The sequence below is a fragment of the Suncus etruscus genome, chromosome 20 (genome assembly GCF_024139225.1).
Source record: "Suncus etruscus isolate mSunEtr1 chromosome 20, mSunEtr1.pri.cur, whole genome shotgun sequence".
In the NCBI taxonomy this organism is placed as follows: Eukaryota; Metazoa; Chordata; class Mammalia; order Eulipotyphla; family Soricidae; genus Suncus; species Suncus etruscus.
Window position 1 is genome coordinate 13598065 of NC_064867.1, and position 24834 is coordinate 13622898.

At 36.2% G+C, this 24834-nt stretch overlaps 1 protein-coding gene across 1 annotated transcript in view; it reads left to right on the forward strand.

Annotated features, from left to right (window-relative positions):
* Positions 1–24834, forward strand: part of NEK10 (NIMA related kinase 10) — a 271236-nt gene that overhangs the window by 225354 nt on the left and 21048 nt on the right. Inside the window, exons 32-34 of the mRNA XM_049766054.1 lie at positions 9111–9135; positions 10777–10882; positions 21834–21944. Of these exons, the coding sequence (XP_049622011.1) occupies positions 9111–9135; positions 10777–10882; positions 21834–21944 (242 nt within the window). The remainder of the gene's footprint in view (positions 1–9110; positions 9136–10776; positions 10883–21833; positions 21945–24834) is intronic.

Sequence of the window (24834 nt, forward strand, 5' to 3'; positions counted from 1 at the left end):
ATTAGCCTCTGATGTGTTGTATGAATAGTTTCTTCCATTTCCTGGGTGACCTTTTTACTCTTTTACTCTTTTTACCTTTTTACTGTTTCCTTTGAAGTGCAGAAATGCCTCAGTTTAATGTAACCCCATTTGTTTATCTCTGCTTCCACTTGTTTGGACTTTGGTGTTTCCTCCTTGAAGATGCCTTTAGTTTCAGTGTCATGCTGTGTTTTGCCTATGTTTTCTTCTACATACCTTATAGTTTTAGATCTGATAGTAGAATAGCTAAAACACTACTGTGTGAATTATTTATCTTTAAAATTTATCTTTCTCTCAATGTGCATTATAGATTCTGTTCCAATCTCAAGATACAGTTTGAATGACTTGTATAAACTGTGAGATATGATTCCAACTTTAATATTTTCACAAATAGTTATCTGGTTTTTCCAGCACCATTTGTTAAGGAAGCAACCTTTACTCCATTTCATGTTCTCAATTCCTTTGTCAAAAATTAACTGCCCCAAATTATGGGAATTTGTCTGTGAATATTCAATTCTAATCCATTGATCAAAAAGTCTATTCTTATTCAAATTACATACTGTTTTGATCACTGTAGCTATAGGATTCTTTTAAGTTAGGTAATGATCCCAGTTTCTTATATTTCAGAATGACTTAATACTGGGAGCCTCTTTTGATTTTATTCAAACTTTACAACTGCATGTCTAAATATTTTAAGAATGTAGTCTGAATTTGGCTGAGGATTTCTTTGAATATATGTGATAATCTAGTAGAATGGACATTTTTATATAGGCATAACAAATATTAAATATTTTTCTATTTCCTAAGGTCTTCTCTTTCTAAAGGGACTTAAAGTTATCATGGTATAGATCCACTACTTTTTTAAGTTTATTTCTGGAGAATACTTGATGTTTTGGGGTTCTGTTTTGAATAGATTAGACTCTGATTATTTTCTTTTAAGAATTCTCTTAAGAATATGGCTAATTTTTGAATTGACTTTGTGGCTAGCCTTTTTTCTATACTGGTTTCTAGAAATGATTTTGTGAACTCTTTACAGTCTTCTATGTATATTATCATGTCATCTGCAAATAGAGATACTTTGATGTCTTTTGAAATTTGGATCATGTGATTTCTTTTTATATTCAGGTTGCTATACCCAAGACTTATGATATGTTGAATAAAATTAGAAACATTGAGTATTGTTGCTTTGTACCTTATCTCAAAAGGAATGTTTTCATTTTTTAACCATTAAGAATAATACTGGCTATGAGCGTGTTATAGATGTAGATGACTGCTTTTATCTTGAAGAAGGTTCCTTTCACTCTTATTTTGAAACTTCTGAATGTTTTGAATGAAAAAAATTAGGTCTAGAATCTATTACATATAAAAAAGAAAACACTTTTCTCTAGAAAGAGGGGAAATGGTATCATATACTTATGAAAATTAAATCACGCCAAAACATTTTATCAAAAAAGTATTTGTCAAGTACATAGAGTCCATTTTAATGTGATTGATATTTACAATTGAGGTTCAATATAGAATTTACAAGCTTTGGTCAAACCCCAATTAAAAAAATATTGGTGACCATATCTAGTGCTAGTGATCAAACCCAGTTTACATGCTAGGCAAGCACCATAGCCATTGTACTCTCTCTCCTACCCCTCAAACCTAAATTTTAAAGTACAAATATAATGTCTCAAAAAGTAGCCTATTTAGTATTACCACTGACACCTTCCTCACTCCTATCTATTTTTTTATTTTCTGCAGCGAACCCAGATACTGAACTTATTTAATGGGATTGTTATAATCTACACTTTGAATTACAATGGTCACTTAAAGATTTCTGATGAAGTTATTGTTTTGTTTTGTTTTGTTTTGTTTTGGTTTGGTTTCTGGGCCACACCTGGATCTGCACTCAGATCTGCACCTGGATCTGCACTCAGAAATTACTTCTGGGGGTCAGAGCGGTGGCGCAAGGGGTAAGGCTACCCTTGCCCATGCTAGCTTAGGACGGACTGCAGTTCGATCCCTGGCATCCCATATGGTTTCCCAAGCCAGGAGCGATTTCTGAGCACTTAGCCAGGAGTAACCCCTGAGTGTCACCGGGTGTGGCCTCAAAACAAAACAAAAAAGAAATTAGTTCTGGCAGGCTCTGGGGACCAGAGGGGGTGCCTGGGATCAGACCTTGTCAGCCACATGCAAGACATACACCCTACAAGCCTCCTAACAAAATTTATTTATGTTTGAAGATTTTGTTTATTTTAATTATGCTTTCTTACTAGATGACTGAGAATATTTTTACATTTGTTCTTTGTTCATAAAGGACATACATTTAACTAAAGTAGTTGTTTCATCCAATTATTCCAGAGAGGAAAATTAATATTCTAGTTGTTCTTTCTATGAGAAACTTATAGAAGCTTACTTTCAAATTATTGATAAAGTACTTTCCTACATTTCAAAATTACCATGATTTTGAGTACATTCCACATTTCATATTACTGCATGGCAGTTATAAAAATGAGCTCATTAGATATTAATCTAAACTCAGAACTATTCCTATCATGCAGTTTGACATGCTTTATACATTTTTGTTGTGTTGTTGGAACCAGGCTGTATTAATTACACTTCCAAACCATATAGTAAAATCGTTTTCAAGTTTGTTTATAAATCTGGAATATGTTCTCTCAGAATGAGCCTTAAAAATTGATGCCGACATTCTACTGTATAAACTCTTTTTTGTAATTTCACAAACCTATTTGTAAACAATGATTTTCCTTATTTGTTCTTGCTTTTGTGATCAACTAAATACCCAATCTTATGATTACTTATTATGTTTAGGATACAGTAGTATTTTAATACAAGAATTCAAATTAGGGAAGGTGTACAAGATCATAAATTTTCTTTATTGGTAATAATTTCTTTCCCAGTTATTTATGCCAAGGGTGACACTGAGGAAGTATGACCTAGATCACAGGAGGATGTTTCCTAAAAGTATAGATTGTTTTCATACTTTTTGTAGGATAATGTCATTTAAAAGAGAAACTCAATCTCAAAAAAACTTATTAGTGGTCCCAATTCAAAGCAAGCTAGATCTTCTAATTTAGCCTCCTACTTACCTTCCAATATTGTAAGGCCCTGACATTCTTAGTTGTTATTTCAGATACCTTAGATAGTGCTTAAATTATTTTTAAAAATTTATGATTTTATAATTGTTATTTTTACACTTGGAGAACACAAGCACAGTTATTTTTTATTTTAATACTATCTTTATTATTACAAACATGCAACATGATTATAAACATGTTTGTAGTTGGGTTTCAGTCATAAAAAGAACACTCTCTTCACACCAGTGAAACATTCTCACCACCAATATTCCCCCTCTCCCACCTCCCCTAACCACTGGCTGTATTAGAGACAGGGATTGTACTTCTCTCACTTATTGTTTTGTTTTACTTTTGAAAATTATTTAAACACCATGGTTCACAAGGTTGTTCATAATACAGTTGTTATTTTTCAAAGTTACAAAATTGTTCATGATTGAACAAATCAGTCATATAGAGCATAACACTTCACAGTGCAGATGACCCATCTCGAATGTCCCGTTTCTCATCTGCTCTCTCCCTCTGCCTCTGTGGCAAACACTTTTCTTCTCTCTTTCTCTTATTTCCCCTTTAGACACTATGGTTTGCAATTTTGCCACTGAATTTTGTCACACATACATCACTTTACCTCTTTCAGTACCCACTTCTTGTCCAGAGTGATCATTTCCAACTATCATTTTAATAATGGTCCATTTTCTACTCTAACTGCACTCTCCCAATAAGCAGTTCTTAAAGATATTCTTTAGCAAATATCCTAGCTTTATGTAACCATTAGTGATAGTAGATGGAAAATAAAAGAGCCAGTCTCGACAATATTTGAAATGCATGATTATATAGTCAGAAACAAAAGCTGAAATAACATTGCTAAATTAAGCATGAGTGATAAAATTTTTATAAAGCAGTAAACATCAGTTTTGTGATTATCTTATTGATCAGTTTGTAAAATCATTTTAATAAGTAAATATCAACAGATTAACTTCTAGCATTAGAAAACTATGAATTCCCTGCCCCTTTATGAATTGGATTGTTACTTAAATATATGTTTTTACCCCCAAATAATTTTATATTTCTAAAATGAGGTTAGAATCATACTAGCAGTAGCAGTTCTAGTATGATGTCAGGGAATTGAGCAATGAGTATTTCATCCATTTTCCATATCAGAATAAATTTTTCTTGTCCAGGTTATTGAATGGGGGCTGAGGACCTAGCTTTCCTGTGCCTTTAATTTGGGTTAGATTTTGTATTAATTTTTTTTCACATCACAGAATTTCATCTCAGGACTCCATCAATTGAGTTGACTTTTAGGGGAAAAATGTTTCCTCCAGAGGAACAGAGGGAACAGTATGATTTGTTAGTCATTGTAGCACAGAGTAGGAAATAACCAAGTCAATGGAGAAGAGCCAAGCTGCATAGACTAGACCTAACAGACTATTTTTAAGCTGTAAACTCAGCAAGAGAAACCAAACTCTAAGTTTCTGTATTTTTCCTTAAGTGAACTTAATTAATTACTTAATTACTATTAATTTACTATATTGAGTATCTTTCTCATCTATCAAAAACACAGCTTGTCTGAAAGTAAATCTCAACTTGTTGGTGTTATGCACAGAAACTGTAAATCTCAACGTGTTTGTGCTTACTCTGTCTGTTCAGACTTTAAGTCAAAAAAAGAAGATTTTCTTTCTTTCTCTTTTGCTTCACAGTACTGGGTTTCTGAGTCTATCTGTGCCTGACTCTCAGAGGGTTCTCCATGGAAACTCAGCCCAGAGACCTAACCTCTCTCAAATCCTTAAACTTCAAGAGAAAAATTAAAAGATTTTCCCAATACCCTACTTTTCTGCTCAAGACTTTGCCCAGTGTAGGTCAGAATTTGGGTCTTATGAGACTTTTTTTCTTCTTCTTGACTCTCTTTCCTCTCTCTTAAAATAAGGAGCCTTATGAAGCTGAAGAGATGGTGCATCAGTAGTGCATTTATCTTGCATGCATTCAGCCTGAGTTCAATCCCAAGCATCCCATATGGTCCCCAGAGCACCATTAGGAGTAATTTTTGAGCACAGAGCCAGAAGTAACCCCTGAGTACTGCCTGATGCGCACCCCAAATTTAAAAAAAAAATGCCTTATTTTATTCAGGAAGAGCAACAAAAGAATTTATTCAGAACATTGCCTTTGAATTTTTCTGTCTTAAACCAAGGAATCTTACTCTGTCAACCATACCTTGAGAATATGCATGTATCATACTCTACCTTTTTGACATCAGAAGATTCGTGAGTTTAAAGTTGAGGAAAATAACATTGCAATAAATGTTCCATTTAATTAAAAAAAAACCTGAGCTCAGACAGAAAACTATTCATTCAAAAGGATGCATGCACATCACTGTTCATTGCAGCACTCAGAACAATAGCCAATACTTGGAATCAACTTAGATGCCCAACAACACACAAGTGTATTATGAAGATGTGTTGCATAGATACAATGAAATACTGCATATCTGTAAGGAACGGTGCAATCATGCAATTTGCAGCTACATGGATGTTAAATGAAGTAAGCCAGAAGAAGGATAAATATAAAATGATATCACTTATATGTGGTAGTTAGAATAATAGCTTGAAGAAATGCAATGGTCTAAATGGTACTCTTGGTCCCAGAGTATAGCGAGGAGAAGAAAAGAAACAGTGGAAGAGGAGAAACACAAATATGAAAGGATGGGGGACAGTGGCTTCAGGTGACTTAGGTCGTGTTAAAAAAGACAGAATTAAATATCCAAGCCAAAGGCAATAACAGTGGAATCAAGAGACCCACACTTTAGCCTGTTATACTGGCAGGCTGGGTGTGGTGTGAGGTGCACTTGGGGAACAGTGGTAAACACTGATGCTGGAATTGGCCCTGAATTATTATATATCTGAAATCCAACTATGATGGACTTTGTTCATTATAATGGTTTCAGTCAAATTAAAATTAAAATATTTATGTTTTGAAAAATAACTAGGGATACAGCAGTTTTGAAATTAGGGAAAACCTAGACACATGCAGACACACCTAGACATATACAGACATATAAATACACATACAAATACACAGACACATAGTGAGATGCTTCACATAAAGAAGACTGGACTGGAATTCTAAAGGGGAGCTTCAAAGCAGCCTCACACTTTGGTCTTCAAACAACTTAAATGAACAGCTTTGAAGTCTGTCTGTCTCCTGTGGGGAATTCCACCTGGTAACTGCCATTGAGGATCAGGCCCAGATTTTCACACGTCTTCCTAAAAAAAATCATCTGCAGATTTGAATTGGGAAGGATCCCATGCCTCAGCCCCTAGTCGTTGTTGTTGTTGTTGTTGTCATCATCATCCTCCTCTTCATCTCCACACCCTGCTCTCTTTTCATGGGCATCATTCTCTCCTAGACTCTCGTCTGAACTTCCAGAGCCTCCAGACAATCCCACATCCATCATATCTCTCACCTCAGCTGCCTTCATTTGATTTCACTTTAATAGGATTCCCATTTAAGAGGGAGAAAACTAAGACACATACAAGTTGTGACTTACATCTGTGTTACTTGCCCTCAGTAGAGAGAATATTCAAGTCATATTTTCTGATGCCAGTTCTAGGTCACTTTTCATGAGATTACTTTTTCTGAAACACTCTTATAGCTCCAGTGTATCTGATCTTTGGAGACTTTTTCAGCTGTACTCAGGACAAGAATCGCTCCCCCCATCCATATTTTTTAAACTTTTAGTGCTTTGGAAATATGCCTTTATTTGTGTTGCTCAGGTTGGTTGAAGGGATGGAAGTAGAGGGATGGATTGGTGCAGAAATGCAATACCAAGGATCCAACCTAGCCTCCCACATGCAAATCATTCACTCTAACCCACTGAATTATCTCCCTTACTCTTAAGTAACAGTCTCTTTAAGAACAGAAATATAGCCCTCAGACCCTAAAAGGAACTTTTATATGGTATTTTACAGTTCAGACAGCTGGAGGGATTATTTGTGATTTTACTGCCTCTGGTTAGGAGAAGAATTGTAAGGCCCCTACTTCCCAGACTGGCCCCTGTCTTGGAGTATATTTTAAGGACCAAAAATGCAATGAAGAAAGACTTTTCCACTCCTATATTCATTGCAGTACTATTTCTAAAATCTGAAAACAACCACACATTCATGAATGGATAACCAGGTAAAAAGCTAGAATACTACGTTGCCATAAGAAAAGGTGAAATAACGCAATTTGATGCTATATAGATGGATCTGGAGAGTATCATGCAGAGTGAAGCTAGCCAGAGGGAGAAGGATAGATACAGAATAATCTTATATGTAGGATATAAGGAAACTTCATAGGGGGATAACAAAGGAAAAAAGACAATAGAAACAAAGAGCAGGAGAATTAATTTTTAGGGTTGGAGAGATAGTACAGCGATAGGGCGTTTGCCTTGTATGCATTTGCCTTGTATGTGGCCAACCAGGATGGACCCAGGTGAAATATCCAGCATCCCATATGGTTCCCTGAACTAGCCAGGAGCAATTTCTGAATGTAGAGCCAGGGGTAACCCCTGAGCGCTGCCTGGTGTGACGCAAAAAACAACAAGAAAAAAATAGTAAATAGTTTTTAGTAGGAATCCTGGCACTGGATGGGGATGTTAGGGAAAGAAACACTTAGGACAGTGTTGGAGAAGAAAAGTGACTGGTTTGGGAGGTGGGCAGTAAACTGAGGACATTGTTGGACAATGGACATTGGTAAAAGGACTGGTGTTGGTAAATCTCTGCCTGAAACTTAATGATGAATAACTCTGCAAGACCTGGTGATTCAATTAAAAGATGAGTTTGGTGAAAATACTTTTAACATGTAAAATACAACAAACAGGACTGGTATTTGCACAATGTAAAGACCAAAAAAGAAGTAGCAGATACACATGGGAACTTGAAAAAAAAAAAGGGCAGCTATCCCACCAACATTCATTTAGATTAATATAAGTTGGAACAAAAACAAATTAGCAAACTAAGAGTAGGATAGCGTTTATTGGCGTTAATAATGTAGATTAATGGATTCTCTTATGGTCAGATGGCAAATATTTTTAGTCACTTTAAAATGTGTTGATTAAAATAATATGTGTCTGAGAGCTAAGCAATTTCACTTCTTGTTGATTCAAAAAGATCTCTTGGACTTAGGCACAACAAGGCAGGCACATGTGTACTTAGAGCAGAATCATTTATAATCTTGAGAAATGAGAAGTAAACAAGGGCTTGTCCAGAGAGAAGTGGCCAACTCCATTCCAATGCATCTAGAACAGGCTATTTTCAAGAGGTGTTGATGAATGAGTCAGAACTGTGTGCTGACCAAAATGAAGAAAATAATAAGATTCTTAGTGGCAGGCTAATTAGAAAAAAAAGTAAAGCAGCTTTATGATTTGCTATTATTTAAGAAGAGAGAATAAAAAGCCTGAGTCAGTACTTAAGAGTTCTTTCAAGAGTAGCTTAAAATCACTCATGGAAATGATCCTCAAAAGAAGAAATGCACTTTATGACTTCAGATCCCATACTATGTACAATACCATCCCCTGGTCTATTGCATTGCATCCCTTTCTGTTTTCCAAATTGATGGTCATGAATCATTAAGCCAACTTCTAGCTTCAACTACAGTTTGGAAAACAGAGTACTGATGCCACACCCCTAGATATGTCAATGGTTAGGGGAGTGACGGAAGGCTGCAGATCCCCCTTGATATCAGCGATTTCCTCCATGGAGGCAACTGTAGTGGTCTGTTGGTTCAATAAGTGCCATATATGATGCCTAGGTTGCTCTTGTTTGTGGACATGTCTCACAAGGGAACAGCATAATTACACGTTATATTTAGTTATTTTTCTAACGCAAGAGCACTTCATTTCCAGAGCCAAGGATTCAATAGAATTGGGAGAGGAGTGGTCAAAGACTTAAGAAAAATAACTTTCAAATGACATTGTGTAGTTGAGTGGTTAAGAAGACAGGCATTCTAGCTAACTGTCTCTGTTTTTATATTTAGGGCCACAGATGAGCACATTCTTGTAGAGTGAAATCCAGGTGATACCCACTCCAAATGTCACCACAAGTCTCAGAACACTTGGTTATGCTGTGAGATTTTAACTTGTCCTACGAATGTCAGAAAGCAGTCAACACAGAAGTAGTCGAAACTCAAGTTTTCCAACTTGAGAAAATGTGGGGTTAATTTCTCCGTAGAAATCTCCAACATGACTACATATTTTATCTCTAGTTGATGGTTTATTCTAGACAAAGTTGCTTTCAAAATTATTTCTGCAAGAGGCACCAGTAGAAAATATGATGCCTAGATACTTGACTACCTCTGCCGGTCCCAGCTTAGTTTTTATATTATTTTTTTTATTATTTTTTTATATTAGAGATATATTCCTTTCTGGTTTACTTTGACACTTCACCCTAAGGTTAATTTATTAGCCTCATCTTTGTTTAATAATTAATGTTTAAAAGGAGTTAGACATTGTGCTGAGGGGAGATAGATGCTTTAAATTTCAAACTTTGAAATAATGTATTAAATTCAGATGAGCTAGAACTTGATTATTTCTTGTGGATATTTATTAGCTAATTTAGTAAAAACATGCATAGGGAATATAGTATTGTGTTAATGTTCTATTTAAACGTAAGTTATTGTATACTTATATTAAATCAGGTTACATTGTTTAACTGCATCTTTGAATCAATGAATCATTCAATGAATCATTGAATCTTTCAAAAATAAATTTTATGGTAAAGCACACAAACTTTCTAAGAAAAGCTTTACACTATACTTGAGCTATACCCTCAAGGAAGGTTGTATAGAGGAAAGAAAAGAGACTAGAACTTTTCCCTAAAAAGGAAGACTGACAAAATGGGTTATTGGGAAAAGTCTGAAAGGGGAGGGAAGGACCTAATTTAGAAATGGTCCCATTGTGTCTGAAATTTCTCCCATTTTCTCTGAGGTACATCTGAAAGAGAGAGGATACAGAGCTTATGCATTGTTAAGTCTAGAGGCCAAGACCATTCCTTTAAATACCTTTATATTTCTTAAAGTTAAGATTTTCCCCCAATTGGACACGATTTGAACATAAACTTTGAAAAATGATGTGCCTCTATGATGGAAGGTCAGAATAAATTATAAATATATTCTTAAACCTGGAGAGGGGACAGATTTGAAAATCACATTTTATAATAGCTCAGGGTTTGAACGTTATTGATTCTAGAGGAGTTGTTATTTTTGCTGCATAATCGTATCTGTTTAGTGATTGCATTTCGTAAAAATTTTAAAATCCAGTCAAGTTTGAAAATATATTACAGAGTAAAATGAATTAAAAATTTTAAGATAATCAACTCTGAAGTCCTGCTTTTCTGTGGCCCCAGTATCTAAGGTACCACTTCCTCCTGGTGGCAGCCTATGCAATTACAGGAAAAACATCTAAGAAATGGCCTTTCTTTGTGTTGTCACAAGGAACAGATGATCTGTTTAGCGTCTTGAATATAAAGGGAAGAAACTGTGTAGCTTGTATTGTAAAATATTGAAATGTTAGATCATCTAACATTGACTCATTGGTAGGATGAAGAGATTTGTTTTAACTATTTTTCCCAGAGTTTACCCCATTTTCACTAATTTCACTTTAAAACGAAAATGAAGATCTTGGCTAACTGCATAATTTGTCACCCACAGCATCTGCAGGGATTGCTGTGTCCCAGAGGAAAGTGCGTCAGATCAGCGATCCTATTCAGCAGATCTTAATTCAACTCCACAAAATCATCTACATCACGCAGGTCAGTGTGCTCACTTATTTCCTCTTCTTACCACAGGCTTGGTGTTCACATTGCTAAAGAATTGCTTTGTGGCATTTAGTATGAGTTACCATGAATGCTTTCTGTTGTGGTCCCCCAACCACAGAAACCTGTGACCAAGTAGCGGGACTGGGAAGGTAATTTGTTAAGAATATATATATATATAAAAGAAAAAAATGAGCATGTAACATGTCATGGTTTCCCTCTAACTGATTATCAGCTAACTGATCTTTTGCGGCTAACTCACCCTTCAGTTTGGGGCTGAGCATGTGGGCAGCACCAAGTGAGTACCTGAAATATCTTTATTACCAAAGGAAACAAGTAGTTAGTACCTCTGAGAATGCTAGACTAAAATGCAGGACCACTCAGAAAAATAACAATCAAAGGCACATATAAATCCATGATGGTTAAAAAATTCCTGCTTTTTAAAATTTGCTTGTTTTCTTGTTTGTTTGTTTATTTGTTTGGCTTTTGGGTAACACCCAGCAGCGCTCAGAGTTACTCCTAGCTTATGCTCAGAAATCGCTCTTGGCAGGCTCAGGGGACCATATGGGATGCCCGGATTCAAACCATCGTCCTTCTGCATACAAGGCAAATGCCCTACCGCTGTGCTAAGGTGGGCAGCACTCAGGGGTTACTCCTGGCTCTGTGCTCAGAAATCGCTCATGGTAGACTTGGAGAACCATATGAGATGCTGGTATTCGAACCACCGTCCGTCCTGTATTGGCTGTGTGCAAGGCAAATGCCTTACCTCTGTGCTATCACTCCAGCCCCAAAAATTCCTATTTCTAAATCTTAGTAATTTGTTGAAGCTGGAGAAACATTCAGCCTCACAAAAAAGCATATTATGTACAGAAACCTGTCTAAAAATACGCAACTTAAATGTTAATTTACTGAAGTCCTAAACTGTTAATTATAAAAATAATTTTTGTAGCAAAAAAATTCTCGAAGGTTCTCCGGAAAGAGTTCAGAGCTCAAATAGTATAACAAAACAAAACAAAATAAATAAACAAAAATAAAACACTCTTGGACACTTAAATTTCAGATTATATTCTTATATAGTTGTTTTCCACTCATTTTCAGTAGTTTCCAAATATTTTCTAACATTATAATATTCTAAGCACTTGAGATATAAAAACAGCAAAAAATGTAAACAAAGTCCTTTACCCTAAGATTCAACTGATATGAAGATGGAGTAATTTGCCAATTGTAGCAGTCCTGGTAGTATTTTCAGATACTAGATAGAAATATAAATTGTTCGTGGATAAACTGGACCCATTCAAAGTCAGCCTTGGGCTAATTTTTCACCTTGCAGTCTATAATCCCACTACCAACAAACAAATAAAATGACTTACCAACAAAACAGTAAAATGACACTGAAAGGAAGACCTCACTAGCATCGTAATGTTCTAAGAATGAGTGTCACAACTGTAATTGAATTTTACCTGAAAGCTATATTTTATCACTTAAAAATATTCTCTTAGTGAAAAATATTCTCTTATCTAAGAGATATTATTGTATGAAACTTTCTTAGAAAAATGTGAGAGAAGAGAAGGAGGGGGAAATATGTATTCAAGAGAGAACATTCTCTAGAATGGAAATAACCAAGCAAAAATATAGAAATAAGCAAACAAGTTTCTATATATTATATTTATATATACTTGTTTAATGTGGAACATGGGCTTTAAGCATCATTTCTAAAATAATGAAACAAAAAATGTTATTAAAAGTGGAGAAAGAAAGCTATCATGTTCATGAGAGAGAATGAATTTCTCCAGAGAGAGAATCCCAAGAAATAAAAGAAAGGGATTAGGGATCTCAAATTGGGATGCAGGTTATTCTACAGTTAAATTCACCAGTAGGTTTCATTTTCCTACTAAATGATCTTGGATCTTTCTGGGAAAAGCTTAGAAGAAAATTGTGTATATGCATTTATATATGTTAATTATATATAACACTGCTAAAGTATATATACATATACACTATATATGTTTTATGTATGTTTATAGTCTTCAAGGTACTTTGGCTCACCTACTAATTAAGAAGGGGTTTGGATCTTTAATGTGCCTTTTGCCTAGAAACTTGGAGAGAGACTATAAGTTTCCTTGAGAGCTCAAGAGACATTGTACCTTGTTATCTGTCAGATCTAGTTTCTCTCTATTGTACAGAACGTGGAGGGCTTCATATTTCAAGTAGACTTCATATTTCCTTTCTGGTAGACTTCATATTTCTTTTCAAGAATATCCTAACTCATTATCCCCATCAAAGATCTCTAGGTTTCAAGACCTCCTAAAGAACCCTGCTTCTAAAGAACACCCCTGCTGCCTTTTCTTACAAATGTTCTCAACTTGTCATCAGTAGTAAAGTGTTGCCTCTTGGTCTCTCCTCTTCTGGGATCAAGAATTTCTGTTGGCGTTATGTATTTTGAGTTCTGTATGTGTCCCAGAAAGGACATCAGCCTGAGAAAATTTCAGGAATACTGGTGCTCCCTAAATTAATGTATATTAAGAGAAATGGGTTTGCTTGTTCTCTGCTAACACAGTTGGGAAGTAAGTATGCCATCCACTCCAATGTTCATTCCAAACCTTTGATCTCACCCACCTGCCAAGGAAGCTATACTGTTTTCCATTGTCCTGAAGACTGCCCTTGAATATAGTTTAGGTTAAACTCAACTAAGAAAATCAGTTTCCACTTCCATCTGCGTGAACTTAAGCACTAAATCAGGAATGTGTGGCAAGTGAATTTCTCATGAACTGGATCTGGATTTTACCCTTCTTGGCATATGACCCTTCGTAGGATACCACCCTTAAAATCCCAAGACAAATGTTACCTGAGTGGCTGCCAAAATATGTGTCATAGAATGTCTAATTCTGTTGATGTGTAAGCACTCTTTCCTTGCATCATAATAATTGCCAATCCCTGGATCATAATGAGATAAGATGCTTGTTATGAATGGATCTGATAATGTACTTATTAAGTAATAAGCATTCCTTTGATATACCTGTCTCAGAAATGATGAGTCTAAAATTTTCAAGTAAAGCAAGGCTTATTAATTTTTTAGTCATAAGGTGACATGCTATACTCACACTGTTACTGATAGACTGAAGTATTTTGAGTTTCAGGATTAACAGTTTTCATGTAGGTGCAACAAATATATTAGGAGCCTATTCTACTTAAGAAAGTTGGACAGGGGCTGGAGAGATAGCATGGAGGTAGAGCGTTTGCCTTGCATGCAGAAGGGCAGCGATTTGAATCCCAGCATCCCATATGGTCCCCTCAGCCTGCCAGGAGCTATTTCTGAACATAGAGCTAGGAGTAACCCCTGAGCACTGCTGGGTGTGACCCAAAAACCAAAAAAAAAAAAAAAAGTTGGACAATGTGCATTCAACTGACATTGCTTCCTGCCAGTTAACCTCCTGCCTAATTAAGTTTGTGTGTGATTATAAATTATAGCAATGCTGTCCACAGAAGAACTAAAGATTATGTTTGGACTGCTAGGAAGCTTTTTTGAGTCACTGTAAGTTATACTGTGACTTGAGCTGAGCCATAAAGACCCACATTTGCCAGTACTCCAGAACACTGCAAGGCATCTGTGCTGCACCCCAACTTGTGTGTTCTGCCTCTATACTGACAATTCTCTACATATGTTTCTCAGGCTTGCAGGCCATGTATCACTTGGCTTTTCCTAAAGGAACTTGCCTGCATTCTAGATAGTATCATAACACAGTCCTGTCTCCTACTGGCAAAATATTCAGCATTGAACTCAGTTCCAAAGGCACAGTCAAGCCATTTGCCACGCAAGTCTCATCAAGATGTGACCTTCTGGGACAATCCTGGATCAGTCTTCCATATTAGCAAAGTCCAATCAAGAGACAGAAACTGCACAGTAATTTCAACAGGGATGTTTTACTATAAAGAACTGTTAACTCTAAGTGGGTATTATCTAAGGAAGAGGAAGAGTAAAAAAAAAAAAAACAAAAGCAGATATTGGAAAGAATAAGCCAGAAAGTCACTTTTAGGACTAAAGTAGAGCTCCCTACAACAAAGGAGCAAAGTAGAAAAGGACTCCTTTAACATGGTCTAAAGTCAGAGCTCACTGGCTAGGTCAGAGATGGAGCCTCTTACAGTGAGACTTCCCTCAATCTTTGGGGCCAGCCATCCTTGTGAGATGCTTTTCTGTGGAACCAGCAGGAAGTCAGCACAGGAGTGGGAGGAGTGCTGCATGGAAGATGGTGCAGTTTCTTGATACTTATGAGAAATAAAGTTTCTGGGGTGGGTACCCCTGAAAGTAGCTGAAATAGAGTATTGCTAGGCCTTCCTGTTGTTGCTGTTATCTGGAAGACAAAGCAGGAATTAAAAGCTTGAGTAGTAAGCAGCAATAACTACTGAGTCACTAAGACCAGATTCATCCCGTCAGTGCCCGTTAGGTCATGAAGCAAAGTTTCAGGCTTCCCACAAGGCCCTGAATTTGGAGTTGGAGCTGACCACAGCCTCTGTTAGCCTCTGCTAGCCTCTGCTAGGCTCTTGCCTCCCACTCCCATTCCTTCCCTAGAAACTTGTTTAACAATTTATTTACAACTTGTTTACATTTCTGCTTTGCTTTATCCCTTAACATGGAGAGTAACTCAACTATTTATCAAGATTTGTCTATTTTTTTTGTTTCATTTTCTTATCTCCCAAATCTATTTTTTATGTTTCAGTCATCCTAAGAACCAACCTCTTCAAACACAAGAGTCTAAAGTTGGTCTTTTGTCTCCGGTGGAGTTGTCAGTCCTGCTCTCTTAGCCACTCAGAATGTTCTACTAGAAGAGATGACAAATAATGAAGGGACACAAAAAAGTATAGAGAATGCATTGGTCAATAAATGAAATGTAGTCTGCAATATCTCTATTGAGGAAAGTAAAAATCTTCTATTCAGAACCATATTTGTATTTAATTCTTACTATAAAAATATGAGCAACTCATTTTGAGATTTGACATTATGGAAATAGTTCTAAGTGGCTTTTTGAATCATTTGATGTGTAACCAATAATTAAGAAAAATATCATTTAAAATTTAATTATAATTTTATATACAAGTCTTGATAATTTTATAATCTTTATATAATAAAATATTTTAGGGGCTATATCCCATTTCTTATTGGGCTTCAAAATATTTTGAAGCAACGTTAATACTATTACAAATGTCTTATAATTATGTTCTTGCATTGCCAGCATAACAAATGATTTTATATTTTCTGGCAAGATGTCATTCCTGGCTGCAAGTTCAGTTACAACCACTGTTGTTAAAATGGTTTTTCAGTAGGTTTCTGATACGGCACCAAGGAACGATTCCCTCCTGGTGAACAGTAAATTACAGGGTTAGTCAAAATCAGTGCCTTTCAAATAAAAAGGATAACTACAAGAATAAACATGATCCTAGTGCGTTTTCTACAGGTTATAAGACCATAATGGATTTCTCTCTCTCTCTCTCTGCTAATTGACAAGAAAACTTGTTGAAAGTGAAAATGAATTAACATCACTTACCAACCCACCTGTCAGCCAGGTCCCACCTCGTGCCCAAACCCCTCTTGTTCTCCTATTTAACACAATGAGCTCTTGCAGAATTTGCTATGTAGCATCCCTGAATGACAGGGTTACATCCCTCCTGACAGCCAACTGATGACCCTCTGGAGAAATAACTTTCTTTTGGCTAGTGCTGGCCTTTCCCATCCTGTTTCCATGGAAACAGATCTGTAGAAATCATCTAAAAGCAACACTTTTCAAAGACAGGATGTTAAATTCCTTACCCTGCCTTCACTGATTTGACATCTGTTTCCATCAAAAAACCAAGATGATAATCTTAAGAGCAGCAAGCCAAGAATGAAATCAGGGCTTCATTTCCATGGCTGGAAAATCAAAATCGATCTGTAGGCGTCTAAGGGAACAAAAGGACACATACCACCTTTCAGCAAGAGTCATTCTCTGCCATTGCTTAGATAAGACCCAGAGAGCTGACCTCAGCATTGAATTGAACTCTATCTAATGCTTCTTAGGTTGTTTTGCTAAATAAGAACTTTGGGAACCAGTGCAGAGCAACTTTAAAAAATGATATGTCTCCCAGAGTACAGAAAGGCAGTTTGGTCGAAGCTTCTTCGGATTGCCATCTTAACAACCACACTTGTTGCCAACATTTTTTTAAGTATTGAGGAATAGCAATATGTTGTGCTCAGATATAGTCAGACCACTGGCTGTCATCAGTGAAACACACTTTTTTTGTGTGCCAGCAGCAGTGATAGGAGTGATAGGAGAACCAAAGGAACCCTCTAATCCACTCCAATCTCTGGATCTTTTGGCTTCTAATAGAGTAGATTTTCACTCTTTCATAGTCTCAGTTTTTGTGTTTGGAGGTGGGGAGTTCTCCCAAGTAGCGCTCAGTTGGCCTAAGGTATAGCACTAAGGATTGGAGTGCTCAAAGGAATTGCATTAAATCTGTACAATGCTTTGGGGAATATTGCCATTTTAATTATGCTAATCCTCCTAATCCATGAACAGGGTATGTGTCTCCATTTTCTTGTGTCCTCTTTCTTTTCTTGAAGCAGTGTTTTGTAGTTTTCTTTGTGTTGGTCCTTCATTTCTTTAGTTGGCTCCAAGATATTTGAGTTTCTGTGTCACTAATGTGAATGGGATTTTTTTTAAATGTCCATTTCTTCTCTATCAATATTTGTGTATAAGAAGGCCAATGAAATTTTCCTATATATGGAGGAACATGGAAACAATTATGCTGAGTGGAATGTCAGAAGGAGAGAGATAGATATAGATTAGTCTCACTAATCTAGGGGTTTTAAGAAAAATAAAAAAAAATGATTGTAATAATACCCAAAGACAATAGAGGTAAAGACTGGAAGGATGGGCCCATGATATAAAGCTTACCACAAAGAGTGATGAATGCAGTTAAAGAAATAACTACACCAACAACTAACATGATAATAGTGAATAGTGAATACATAGTGAGTACATGACAATAGTAGTGAGTGAGAGAAATAGAATGCTTATCTTATATACAGGCAGGGAGAGAGGGAGGAGAAGGAGATGGGGTGTCATTGGTGGTGGAAAGGTTACACTAATGAATGGGGGATGTTCTTTTTATAACCGAAACCCAACTACAAATATGTTTGTAATTGTGGTGCTTAAATAAAGATGTCATATAAAAAAAGGAGTGCTCAGTGCTTGCTTGGCTCATGCTACTCAGAAGCTACCAGAGCAATATCTTTTAGTGTCAAAGGAAGCTTGTGGTATCAGGATCAAACTCAGGTGTCTGTAAGCATGATGTATGCACCCCTACCCAGTGGGCTATCTCCTCAGCCCCATTTTTTTTTTTTTTTTGGTTTTTGGGTCACACCTGGCCTCGCTCAGGGGTTATTCCTGGCTTTATGCTCAGAAATTGCTCCTGGCAGGCTCAGGGGACCATATGGGATGCCAGGATTCGAACCACTGACCTTCTATATGCAAGGCAAATGCCTTACCTCCATGTTAACTCTCCAGCCCTTAAAATGACAATCTTTGAACAGTACTATATATTTTTCAGTAATATATTTTATAAAACCTCACTGAAACATTTCTTTTCTTATTTTTTTGGTATAGTGGCCACGCCATAGAACTTAGAGGTTACTCCCAGTCCAGCTCTGTACTTGAGGGGGTAACTCCTGGAAGTATTTGGGGAACCATGTAGTTAGATTTGAAGTGGGAATCATGCATGTAAAGCATGTGCTAAAGTCCATTGAGCTATAATTAGCTATAATTTAACCATAATTTGTTTAAACATTTTAAAGGAACTAAGTCACTATCTATTGGACTAGTGATGGTTTGCCAGTATATTTTTGAAAACGGTAAATAGTGCAATTCTTGAGTAAAAAGGTCCATATATTATATTAGTTTGAGAAAACCTGGGGCCAAACATTGTAAGTCAGTTGTTATTTTCTCTTTTGTTACTTCAGGATAGTAAAAACAAACACCAACATTAAAACTTTTGACATGAGACATTGAGGAAGTCACTGTCTTATTGGGAGCTATTTTTTCATTACTAGCACAGGAGTGTACTCTAAGACAGATACTGTGACACATGGAACAAAGTACATGAAATGTTTAGAAACTCTAAGGAGCAAACCCACAGCAATACTGTGTGTTTGCTGGGGCATGTAGCTGTGCTAGAAGGGTCTCTAGCTTTGAAAATATCTTTGGATGGCACATAGTATCAACAGGGAAGTTTGTTAAAGAGGAAAAAGAATAGAATAGTGTCACACATAGTGGAGTAATTATAGTTGCCTGAAATTATATATTGAGGTAGTATTATTCTTATTTTATTATACTACATCTCAGATCTGCAATTAATTTTTGTCATCATTCTGTGCAAAATCATAAATTCTTCCATGAAAACTTTGAAGGCAGACTGCTATCTTTCTATAGTGAGAATTATTACAGCCATATAGATATTCTTATCAGTATTCAGATCTTAAGCTGAGAGAATGTTAAAGTTTATATGTGTAGTTAAAAAAAAACATGCTGTTGGGGCCAGAGTCATAACATCGTGTAGGGTGTTTGCCTTGCACACAGGACAAATGTGGGTTCCATCTCCAGCATCCCATATGGTTCCTCAAATTTGCCAGGAGCAATTTCTGAGTGCAGAGCCAGAAGTAATCAATGAGCGCCCCCAGGGTGTGGCCCAGAAGCCAAACCCATAAGACAATGTTGTTAGTTAACTTAAATGAGGAGCAAAGGTTTTTAGAATCTCTGAATTATTAATTGATACAATGGTTAATAACAGATCAGAGAATGCATGGACTCATTGGTGCAAGAAACCTCAAGATTGCTGGAGCAGATAATTGGGTCTATCAGAACAAATCTTTCCTTTTCTCTTTGACAGTTAAGTGTAAGCAGGACATGATGCACTAGCCAGATGGTCCTGGCTTAACACTGCCCTCAGGTGTTTAGTCAAGGGAAGTAGCAAAATTTCTCATGGATAACATGGGAATAATCAAATCCAAAAAGGTCTATCTATACACTTTTCATCTTCCTTCTTTACGCTGCCCCTCCCTTTCTAGGGTAAGAGGCACATGTCCATCCCCTTTTTAATTGGTCTCTATTAAATTGATTCCACTTTTTCTAATCTATCATGCACACATTTATTATTTAGGCTCATTTTCTTTCTCATGTATCTTCCAACTATTTGCTTTGTATTGTTGAGATATCTCTTTTTGTCTTCCTAGCCACATTTCCTGGTCTAACCTTCCTTTGCACAGTAAAAGGCTAAATATATGACTGTTTTCTAGGAGTTTCTATACTAGAGGAAAATTATAATATTAACATAAAAGGAGATCAGTAGATTTTGGTACTGTAAGTCACAGAGCCTTGCTTGCAAAGTATATTAAAGAATTTAAGAACTTCCAGAATAGTTTTTAATTTTTTATAACTAAACCTGATTTGACTCGAGCTAAGGATATATAACACATAAAATATATAGTACTAACTCATATATATATATATATATAGTGCTTCCTAATAAGTCCAACTTTCTATTGTGCTTGGGATGATTAAAAGTTGTTTTCATTTTGGGCTGTAAAATCAGTTATTGTGAATCGCCATACACCCTGTCTATGCTCTGGGACCACCTTTTATATAGCCTCTGCTGCTTTTATATCAGTCAGCATATAGTTAGTTACATTACTGTAATAAATATATCTGAGATCTCTTGCTTGAGAGATTTAACAGGCTGAGTGGGTCGGGTGACCTTCTTCCATCGGCTGGCAGTGCTATTTAGAATACAGTTTGTGTTCCTTGTCTCTGGATAGGTCTGAAGGCTAAAGATGAAGGAGACACTCTTACTGCCCCATTTTTAGAAAATGATGGGAATTATCTTCATTGGCTTAAAGTAGTCACATGACATCACCAAATCCCAAACTCCAGAGGAGAGAAAAATAGTGTGAGGGTGAACTGATAATGATTCACAATGTTTCTCTAATTTTTGATCTGAGCACTAAATATTACTTGTTTTCAAATATCAAGAGCTCCTACTAACTCACTTTTCTTTCGTCTTATCCAACACTTTTTCTTTGTTTTATTTTTTCCTCCTTTCAATTCTTCGTCATTTTTAAACATATATAAAATATTATATCCACTTTGGATTTCTCTATCATTCTTTTACAAGTTTCTTTCCTCTGTTAGCCTTCTTCCAAATTTTAATTTTATACTTTTGGAGATGTTGACTTTAGATAAATCCAACCTGAAAAGCATGACAAAATCAAGAATATTGAAACCTTAATATTTCATCCAATCTATATTTTCTAAGGTTTTGTGATGAGTTCCTATATTTATACATCTACCAACCATATCTAGGTCAAGTCCTAATATAGCTATATACCTATATGATATGTAGATATATCCATATATTTCCACTTTTTTTCCTTGACCCCTACAGCCCTATTTACCTGCATGAAAAATCAAAAACATTCACAGTTTTCTGGTATATAACAATACAATTTGCACTTTCCATTTCAAAATATTAGATCTTTTAAAACATGAAGTTAAATGTTTACCATAGTTTCTGTACATAACACGAACTTTTGATATCTGATAGAATAAATCCTGCCTTTCAAGTATGTTCTCTAAAAGGTTCAATTTATGTTTGCAATTAGATATCATTTAGTTGTTCTGTGAAAAATAACATCAATAAAATGAAAGAGTAATAAGATAAATTGGAGCAGCCATTTGAAAGAGAGAACAGATACCTTCTAGATTGTAGAATGAAAAATCTATTAGTGCCATTTGGAATAAAAGTTAAACAGTTTAGACCCATTGAGTGAGTGTTTTTGTGCTGGCCTTCAGTACAAGCTTCCTGGGAGGCATTTGTGCAGTGCTAATGGTTTGCTCATAATTATTGTTTTTCTCATTTTATGCAGCTTCCCCCAGCTTTGCACCACAATTTGAAAAGGAGGGTCATAGAGAGGTTCAAGAAATCCCTCTTCAGTCAGCAAAGTAACCCTTGCAATCTGAAATCTGAAATTAAAAAGGTATGGTATTCAACATACAGAAATTTGTTGGCTAACAAAATGTCATATAATAAAGTCGTCTTTTCTCTTTGTATTTTAACTTCTACTTCTATTAAAAGATAAAATCATTGTTTGCTTAGTCCATTCAAACTTCTCTAACAAAAGTACAATAAGCAGAGTGATTTGTAAGTAGCAAAAATTTATTGTTCAATGTATGGAGGCTGAAGTCCAAGACCACAGTGCTGGCAAGTCAGGTCCACATAGAAACTTCTCCAGGTTTACCTAGTGGCTTCACAGAGTCTTCTCACATGAACAACCAACTTTATTGATTGTCTTTATAAGGGGGCTTTTATATGAGCACTTATACAGAAGTTTCATTCTCAAGAACTTTGGCCTCCTAATGACCCAATCTTTAATGATGAGGTTGTGGTTTCAATATATGAGTTTGAGGAAATCCATAGATGCAGACCATTGTGCTACATGAGACACAAAATCTATTATTTGTCTTTATTTCAAGAAATAACATTTTGTGACTGCCATTCTCAGAAAATAGAAATAGAAAAATAGAAAAAAATACAAAAAATACAATAAATAAAAATACAAAAAATTTAAAAAAATAGAAAGTTCTTTCACTACTGTGACTTATTTTCCTATGAATAAATTTATTAAATGTCGTTAGTTAAAAATGTGACCAAAGAGATGTTATAGTGCATAGAGCCTTGCATGTTCCTGACTTGATCCCCTGTACCACATATGGTCTACCAGGCCTGAATAGGAGTGATCCCTAAGCACAGAGCCAGAAATCACCTGGTATAGCCTGGTATAGTTAAAAAACCCAACAAAAAATTTTGCATTTTGGGGAGTTGGAGAGATAGTTCAATGAAGGAACTTATAGTGTCAATCCTGTACACTATATGGTCCCTCTAGCACCAATGGACAGCCTCTGAGCCCTGTAGATGTGGTTCCCAAAGTGTCACACACACACACACACACACACACACACACACACACACACACACACACACACACTCATACTCACACTCACACACACACACACACACGCGCGCGTGCGCATGTACACACGTTTTAGGCATATTTTACAGAATCCTATTACTTTTTTCTGAGGAAATTCTTCAACAAGCCCCCACATTTCCTTTTCTACTCTAAACAAGTTGTTTAATCATGGAGGATACAATTTTGATCACCTAGGAGAGAGAATGAACTATTTCCAAAGCTGTTTCCAAGTTTGATTTTCTATAGTCCCCAGGACTTCAAATGCTAGCAAATACTTTCCATTATACAAAAAGAAACAAAATCATAAAAGAGGTTAACTCAGCCAGAGAAATATATTTATCTCTAGTCAACACAACTTGGTGGCAGAGGAAGATTTCTTTTTCTTTAATGGAGCCAATCTTAAGTATAAATGTGCTCATTATTTGGGAAATATGACAGGCTCTTTGATAAATGCAAGCAGTATGCTTTGCTTTGCTGCTTGAAATCCATTGTGGCTAGCCACCCAACACCCCAAAGAAGAGATAAGAAAAGTACAGCCACAGCTGCCTGTAAACAAAACAGGTCCCCTACCTCCTTAGAGATTAGAAAGCAAAATTTTTTTCTGTGGGTAGCATTAGCACATAAGACCAAGAAAAAAAGCACGAGGAGATCAAAACAAAAGTGGAGGCAATCTTGGCTATTTTTTTTTTATTTTTACATGCTGTATTAGTGAATAAATCTGTTTTTAAAAGAAAGAAGCTCAAATCATTCATGAAAAGATTCCATGTGGTTGTTTTCATATTCTTGTTAAAGTGCTTTACAGAGCAAAGCACTTTGTGCACAAATTTGTGATTTGTGCTCCCTGAAATCTTGGCTTGGTGAGATGAAAGTGTGGGCTGCAGTGTTTGATGCCCCAGGTGACTGCAGCTGTTACCCTCCTCAAGGATTTTCCACCCATGCATTTTCTTGTACAGCAAATAATGTAAATTAGTATGCCTTGCCTGCATGTCCCCTGTGCTACACATAAAGACAGTAGAGTACATCATTTCCATATTACTTAATTTTTCAGGTTTACATACCTTTTCTCTCCTGATACAATATAAATTTCCTTTTTTTTTTCTTTTATGAAATTTTTTTTTCTTTTTTGGATTTTTGGGCCACACCCATTTGATGCTCAGGGGTTACTCCTGGCTAAGTGCTCAGAAATTGCCCCTGGCTTGGGGGGACCATATGGGACGCCGGGGGATCGAACTGCAGTCCTTCCTTGGCTAGCACTTTTGCAAGGCAGACACATGACCTCTAGCGCCACCTCAACGGCCCCCTTTTATGAAATCTTTATTTAAGCACCATGATTACAAGCTTGATTGTAGTTAAATTTCTTTAATCCCATCCATACCCCTGTCTTACCCTAAATACATCTTCTTTGGCTTCCTTTCTCTGTACAGTGGAACAGCTCAATGTGGACCCTTTACCCATGCTCTTTGTATGGATTGATGGGATAAGAGGGAGCTTATGAGGGTCACAGGTTCACCATCATGACTTTCCTCTGGATTGGGAGGTCAATCTCTCCTCCTGTGTGCTGAACAAGCCTAGGAGATGGTCACATTTCTCATCCTTGATCATCAAACTTAGATGGCAACACCTCTATAAAAACCTACCTTTTGTTTCTTTGTTGAGAATTAATATTTCTTTCTTGCTGCTCCAGTCATTTCTTTTTCACTGTTAAATTTTAAATATCTTTTAGTTGGCCAGTGTTTCTGGTTTTCCAAAAAGGAGTGTGGCTTTGTGATTCACAAGGCCTTATATGGATTCTGGTGCTCAATGAGTAATTGTTGACCTTAGAAAGAATCATTGAAGTGGGTGCTATATATATTTCAAATTGGTGCCATTCTTTATATATACTATTCACATTGGTTTC